Source organism: Laetiporus sulphureus (genome assembly GCF_001632365.1).
Source record: "Laetiporus sulphureus 93-53 unplaced genomic scaffold LAESUscaffold_105, whole genome shotgun sequence".
NCBI lineage: Eukaryota > Fungi > Basidiomycota > Agaricomycetes > Polyporales > Laetiporaceae > Laetiporus > Laetiporus sulphureus.
Genome location: NW_024468614.1, coordinates 8,349 through 16,016, shown reverse-complemented (window position 1 = coordinate 16,016; position 7,668 = coordinate 8,349). Strand labels below are relative to the sequence as shown.

Genomic DNA, 7,668 nt, shown 5'->3' with positions numbered 1-7,668 from the left:
GTGACTAGATGCCTTTATCTTATCTCTCATTAGATCACGTGACTTCTTGTGCGACGAGAAATGATGAAAATAATATGCTTCTAATAGCATCTGTTCCTATAATGACTTGTCAGGTAAAAAAACCGTGACATCACCCCCTTCTCAAGGTTCATCATCCCGATGAGCCAAAGCCTTTGGCACCTTGCATGGTTCGCTTTGCGAGTGAACTGTCTGCCTCAGAAATGATTCCTGGAGCATAACGTTCGCATATGAGTTGTGCGACACGATCGCCTGTCCTGACCTCGAATGGTTTGCTGGTCGTATTAATGAGAAGTACCTTGATTTCCCCTGTGTAATCTGGGTCAATTACTCCTGCTGTGACATCAATTCCTTTGAGGGCTAGCCCACTTCGGGGGGCCACTCGAATGTATGTCCACTTTGGAGGATCAACCGCAAGTCCAGTGCCAATGAGCAACCTAGAGTGTGGGGGGGATATCTACATCCTGTATGGACTTGACATCCCAGCCAACAGCTTCTGCAGAACCCTTGTAGGGTGCTCGGGCATTTGGATGGGTGCAGAAGAAGAACATGAATTCATCAGGGTGGTCGGACAGAGCGATTTTGTGCGCTTTGTGTGTTCGCGGCTTTGCTCTTGGAGCATCTGGGTGTGTCTTGTGGAATTCCTCTACTTTGTCTTTGACATTTGTGAGTTTTTTCAGCGGTTCCCACGTATTGTCGCTATGGTCGTAGTCTAACCATTTAACAAGATACTGGGTTTTGTTGTACCTAACTCTCGAATCCAGGATGTCCTCTACGTCCCATTCTTCCTCTCCATCGATGATGATTGGAGGGTTAGGGGAAGTACGTGCCCCAGGATAGAGTCTTGATGGAACATTATAAGCTTAGAAGCATGAAACACTGGATGCAGCTTCATGTCCGCTGGTAGTTGCAGCTTGAAAGATACGGTTTTGATCTTTTCGAGGATTTTGAATGGTCCATAGTTCTGAGTCGCAAGCTTCTGACTTTTGACCTTTACATGGAGATCTTTTCCTCGAATGAGCACTTCGTCTCCTACTTTGAAAGGGACATCCTTTTTTTTGAGATTGAAATACCATTTCATCCTTTCTGCTGCTAGTGACAGAGCGGCACGTGCTTGTTCCTGTGCTTGATCGCGGTTGTGGAATAAGTGTTCCAGGGATGGATGTTGTATCCCTTCCAGTACATCTGGTTCCATGCAGGGGTGTCGACCATGCTCAATGAAAAATGGAGATAGACCTGTCGATTCTGAAGCTTGGTTGTTATATGCAAATTCCGCTGTGGGCAGTAATGTGGCCCAGTCAGTTTGTCGGTAGTTGCAATACATGCATAGATATTGCTCCAGAATTTGGTTGCCTCATTCGGTCTGTCCGTCCATTTCAGGGTGATAAGCAGTAGACATCGTAGATTTGATATGAAGTTTCTGACAGAACTCCTGGAATAGTTTGGCTGAGAACTGTGTGCCTCGATCGGATATGATCTGCCGGGGAATTCTGTGGAGTTTGAATACTTCAGTATAGAAAATCGATGCTACTTGAGATGCTGTCACCATGTCATCTACTGGGTAGAAGTGTGCATGTTTGGTGAACCTGTCGACGACTACCAAAATGGCAGTCTTCCTTTCTCCCCTATGGTCTGGGCTTGGCGGTAACTGTGTAATCAGTCACAGGTAACCATTTTCCAAGGCCCCTCTGGTACTGGGTTGGGTTGTAGCAGTCCGTAAGGCTTTTGCTTGCTTGTCTTGTTTCTCTGACATGTTACGCAGCCTTGGACATACTTCTTGACATCAATGGTGAGCCCTGGCCACCAGTAATTCCTGCTAATCAGCTTTTGCGTCTTCCATCATCTGGAATGTCCGGCCATGGAGATGTCATGGTGCAGCTTGATCAGCTCATTCCGCAGCGCAGAGTCTTTTGGAATGTAGACCTTTCCTCTTCTGAGCAGCAATCCATGCTCGAAGTTCCACTCTTGGAGGTCTTTTCCAAACTCTCGCTTGCCAGTTTTTAGTAGGTGCTGGTAACCTTTGGTCATTTCGTCGTCTTGTAGTGCCGATTTCACTCTTTCTAGAAGTTTTGCATCATTAACTTCGGAGGAATGAGTGGCTGAGATCACGTGGATGGCAAAATATTCAGGCCGCAGCAAAGTTTGCCCTGAATTGTCATTGCTCACCCCCTTCTCATGATCTGGCCTCCTGGACAGAGGATCGGCACGCATCATCGTCTTTCCGGGGTGGTGATGGAGAATGAAGTTAAAACGTGTAAGGTAAAGTGACCAACATGCTTGTCATCTGGTCAATGTTTGAGCTTGGCAGAAATAGGTAAGGTTGAGGTGATCTGACCATATCTCAACCGGGTGAGGGTGTCCTTCGAAGTACTGCCGGTATTCTTTCAAAGCCCGAATGATGGCTAGCATTTCCTTGTCGTAGATCTCATAGTTTCGCTCGTGTTTATTGAGTGATTTGGAGTAATATGCGACAGGATGCCAAAGTTTGTCTTCTCCCAACTGTTCAAGGACTGCATCTGTGGCAAAGTCCGAGGCATCCATTTCTAATCTAAAGGAACGGACTGCGTTGGGGAGTGCTAGAATCGGGGTGGAAGTGAATGCAGTCTTGAGGGCCTCAAATGCCTTTTGTTGAGGTTCTTCCCATTTCCATGTTGCGTCCTTATGGGTCAATAGAGTCAAGGGTCGGGTCATCGATCTGAAATCCTTGATGAATCATCGATAAAAGTTTGCCAGACCAAGAAATGCTTGTACTTGTTTTACCTTGGTAGGCACCGGCCATTTGAGCATGCCGTCAATTTTCTCTGAGTCCATTTGTATCGATTCTTTTGAGATTATGAGTCCGAGAAACTTGACGAAAGTGGTTGCGAAGTGACACTTTTCTGGTTTCACGAACAGGTCATTGTCTCTGAGTCGTTGTAGGACCTCCTTGGTCAGACGGTCATGTTCCTCCTGGTTATCCGTAAAGATGATGATGTTATCTATATAAACTGCCACCTTTCCAGTGCGAATGAGATCACCTAAGACGTCGTTCATCATGGCCTGGAAAGTGCTAGGGGCATTACAGAATCCGAAGTACATGACAGTGGGTTCAAATAATCCTCTATGAGTAATGAACGCTGCCTTTTCCTCATCTCCTTTGTGAAGGTGTACATTGTTGTACCCCCATCTCAGGTCTAGTGTGGTAAATATACTAGCCCTGGAGAGTCCGTCAATGAGATCGTTGATTCGCGGGAGTGGGAACTTGTTCTTCTTGGTGACACTGTTTAATGCCCTGTAGTCTTGGACAAGTCTAAGAGAGCCATCTTTCTTCTTGATGAAAAATACCGGAGCAGTGTAGGAGAATTTAGACGATCGGATGTAGCCTTTGGCTTGTTCGCTGTCAATCCATTCATCGAGTGAGTTCTTCTCTCGTAAAGACATAGGGTATACTTTTGCTGGTCTCGGGGTTGCTGCGTCTGGGACAAGATCAATTGCGTGATCATAGGGCTTACGCGTCGGCATTCTTTCCGAGCTCTTCTTCGAGAACACATCTCCAAATTGATGAAATTCTGGAGGGACAAATTTGAATCAATATTCTTTGTCCTGTGTCTCTTCTGCCGGCTTTTCTACCAAATGCTCCTTTACCTTCTTGCTTATGCCTAGGATGTCATGCACCATGTTACGAAGATCCTGGTCTTGCAAGTCTATCCAGTTGATGAAGTTATCTTTCTGATCCCACCCGTCATCCATGTGTACGTCGGGGAGAATTGCTTCATCTTCGAGCCGAGGTTGTGATAGAAGGTTAACTTCTTCTTCGCATACTTTGACTCGTTGCTTCCTCGTGTGTCTGCATCTTGAGAACGTGACCTCTCTATGTTCCCAGTCAACTCGGGGGTTGTGTTCTTGTAAGAATTTCATGCCAAGGATCATTGACATGCATCCGAGATTTGTGACGAGCAAGCTCTCGGTTGATCGGTGTCTTCTGATTAAGATGCTTGTGACTACACGATGAGTAATTGCGCCTCCCTTGTTGAGACTGGCGTCTGCGTTGAGGATTCTGATTTCGTGGTTTAGAGGTATCATCTTAAACCCATGCTTCTCGGTGAATCTCTGATCGATATAGCAAGAGAATGCTCCAGAATCCAGTAAGGCCGTTGTCTGGATTTCCCGTGATACGAATTTTATCGGCAATTCAATCGAATGTTTAGAAAAACCCGCGGATGCAATATATATGTGGTCGCTAGGTACATTTGTTCTCACGGTACTAATATAATTGTCCTGAAGTGTGACACCAGACTCGTCTACACTTCGTACTGAAAATCCTCTGAGAAATCGTCTGTCTCGACAATTCTCGCATTGGTGTCCTTGACCATTGATGCCAATATAGTTGACTCCGTGTCTGCACTGTGCGCCTTTGCCTTGCCCTTGCCTTTACTGGACGGTGGTGTAGTCGATGTTGTGCTCATCCCGCAAAGTGCAGCAATTGCTTGTTCCAGTGCCACAATTTGAGCTGATGAGCCTGCGCTACTTTCGTCTTCTACCTGTCACACGTTCATCGCCTTGCCCTTCCCTTTTCCTTGCCCTTGCTTCGGGGCAGATCGTGTCTGAAACCGCTTGCCCTTGTACTCTGGCTTGGGGGAGGGGCACCGCTTTTCTCATTCATAGGTGTGCTTTCCGCAGAACAAACATAGTTTGTTTGCCAGCCATCTGTCCTATTCTGGGGATAGTTCATGTGCGATTCGTGCGCTAGTGTCGATCGCATTAGGGTCCTTGGGGGCGGCTGCCTTGTTTGCCATGGTCTGTCCAGTAGAATTGTTACCCAATATCTGCTGAAGGTGTTTGATTTCTATCTCCAAGCAGAATTCTAGATAATCCATCCATGTGGTTGAAATCTTTGATGGGTCCAGAGTTTCCGTTACTGACATGACCGTCTGAATGTGAGTCGACCATTGTTCCCTGATTTTGATGATTAGATCTTCGTCAGAGTATCCTGATTCAGGGGCGTAAGCCCTGAAGTTCTCTGCGAAGGCGATCATTGTCTTGTGGTGAATCGCGCAGTGTGCATCTAGCAAAGATTATGCCGTGCACTTGGGGTCAAGCATCTTGTATGTCATTTCTAGTTTTCGAGTATATTCTGCCCATGTGCCAACGTCTTGTCCAGAGGCGAGCTTGATTGCACACTCCTTCATGTATAGAGCAGCTCCGCCTTCCAGATGCACGTTGGCTTGCCGAATTTTGTCCTTGTCATCCATGAAATGGTTATAGTCGAGCCAAATGAGCAGGTTCGTGAACCAGGTTTCAAAATTTTTCGACGACTTCCTTCCCGAATACTTGGGAGGATCGGGGAGCTTAATTCGGTGAGGTGATTGACTAGATTGGCCGGCCAGTGGTTGGATACCTGTGGAGGGCGCATTGATGATGGCATTGTTGAGTCGAGACTCTAAGCCAATGATGTAGGTCATGGTCTTCTCCTGTGCCTCCTTCAGGGCAACCATGTTGCCGTAAAGGGTGTCCATCTGACCCTTTACTTCATCCTTGTAGTCTTCGAAGTCCTTGCGAATTGCTTGGGCTTCGAGCGTCAGACTGTTGTTCAACTTGATGAGCCGTTCATTGTTGGTGGAGAGGGTGCCGATCTGGGCTCTTGCGACTTTTAGCTGGTCTCGCGTTTCCACCGCCATTTATTTCGACGTGGATGCGGACCAGGATTTCTTCTTCTAATGAGGCCACCGTGTGCTCATGTCGTTCATCCATCTTTTGACGAAGTGCCTCATAGGAGCTTACAACGTCTCTCATGATAAACACTCACACCATGTTCATTGTCCATCCCTTGACGTCGTTTGGGATGGTGTTGGGTGCAGTGGCGTCTGTGGCTGCCTCAATTGTTGCGTAAGGGATTCCCTGCCATTTCCAGGTCTGAGGTGTTGTGAATTCTGGCAGGGCGATGGGCGACGAGTTTCTGACTACTCCCGACACCTTGGGTGTGCTGCTGGTATGGGGTTCATCCGCAGGGGCAGCTGGTCCTGCTTCAGATGACGTAGAAGGGGCATTACTCCTCCAGGGGTCCGATGGTTCACTTGCAGTGTGTCCTCCTGGGAATGCAACACCTCCAAGGTTATACTGAGACATGGGAATTGATGTTGAGGATAGTGGGAAAGAGGTGATGTAGAGTGTGTTCGAAATGGTGAGCTTTTACTGGGGCTGATTATTGGCTCCCGGTAAGCATGCTAGTTCGATGATGCGATTCCTTCGTGTCGCAGCTTCTTCTAGCCTTGTTGGGTGAGGGTGTCTTTGTTCTGGAAAGTCTCTGTACAAGTTTGTCCAAAAGAGTTCTTCGTCTTCTTGATACAACTGAGCAAGACGTTCCCAGTAAGCGTTTTCTATCCACTCGCCAACTGGATCGATTATCTCGATGTCTGTTTCAATGAGTCGAAAAGGTGTGTGCAGGGTGACTCGAAGTTCGATGTCAACCGGATAATGATAAAGCGGGATGGATCGCTCTGATAGTAGGGGTTGATAGATGAAGTACCCCGTGCACACCAGATGATGATAGAGGTCAGTGATGTAGTGCTCGACCACGTAGTTTCTGAATACAAAACTGACTTGATACCAGGGCATGAAACTGCTGATACGGTAGTACAAAATATTACTGGTCCTAGTAGGGCCAGTAGCACGACTCCTTCTCGAACCTCACGATGTCTCTCCCCACGCATTCCTGCTTGTTGATCCCTCTGAATGAAATCTTTCCTAGTCCCATGCAAAGCTTGATAGCAATGCACCTATCGACGAATGTGAAGTTGTCACCTCACCCAATCCTCTCATTCAATGCTCCTAGATGTCGCAGGATGCGATTGTGACACTGGATCTGTGCCTCCGTGAACTTGGCAGCAATGTGGGGCTGCTGCAAGACTTTGTAACGCTGAATAGTAGCATATACAGTCAGCGCAATGTTTCCGGGAAGTGTACCTTTGGGATCCTCGTGGATCCCTCGAGGGTGATAGTCCTGGGAGAGTGCAAAAGTGAGTACAGTGGTGGCGTTGTCGTTAGACCACCAATGAGGTTTGTAGAAGGGTACTGAGGGGTCAGATGCGTCTTTGGGAATTGCTTCAGCCCACGAGCTGACCTTAGAGTGAAGCTTCTGTAGGTCTGAGCAGTAATCGTCAGGCTTGGCACGAAGTAGGTTGCTTGCTGTCAGACGACGAGTGCGTCTGGGGTCGAGGTTGTAAGGGTGGTAGCGTCTGTTGGGCGGTACGATACCGTTGTGCACTTGAGGTGCTTTACCGGTCGATGCAGCGCTGTTCCTTTTGAAGGAAGGAAGCGGCTTAGGTGGTAGAGGCGAAGTGGAATGATAAGAAGGAAGTGGTGTGGAAAAAGCCCTGCCCTGGGCGGATGTGTCTCTGGGCGAAAATGCGCGGCTACCAGTGTTAGACACTTGGTAGGGGCATAAAAGGTCAGTCTTATTCTAATGTCACAGCACGCCGATGACAAAGATAGACAACCGAAATAAGGAGTCCCCTTGAGGGTCTCTTGGCTGAGAGCCTACAGCGACGAGCTGTGGCGATACGACGTGCCCACTGACGAGGCCGAGTCACTAGTCGCAAAGTAAGACTTACTGGTGAGGTGAGGGGTGCTATCACAAATGAGGATGATACTAGATATATAGCACACTGAGAG

General features: G+C 47.7%; 1 protein-coding gene across 1 annotated transcript; it reads right to left on the bottom strand.

The window, feature by feature from the left end:
* Positions 1-5,072: 5,072 nt before the first annotated feature.
* On the bottom strand, positions 5,073-6,123 carry LAESUDRAFT_765136 (uncharacterized protein; the record flags this gene model as incomplete). The annotated part of the gene is made up of 2 exons (XM_040913580.1): positions 5,073-5,637; positions 5,804-6,123. The coding sequence occupies 2 exons, from the start codon at positions 6,121-6,123 to the stop codon at positions 5,073-5,075; spliced, it is 885 nt and encodes a 294-aa protein (XP_040757607.1).
* Positions 6,124-7,668: the final 1,545 nt, after the last annotated feature.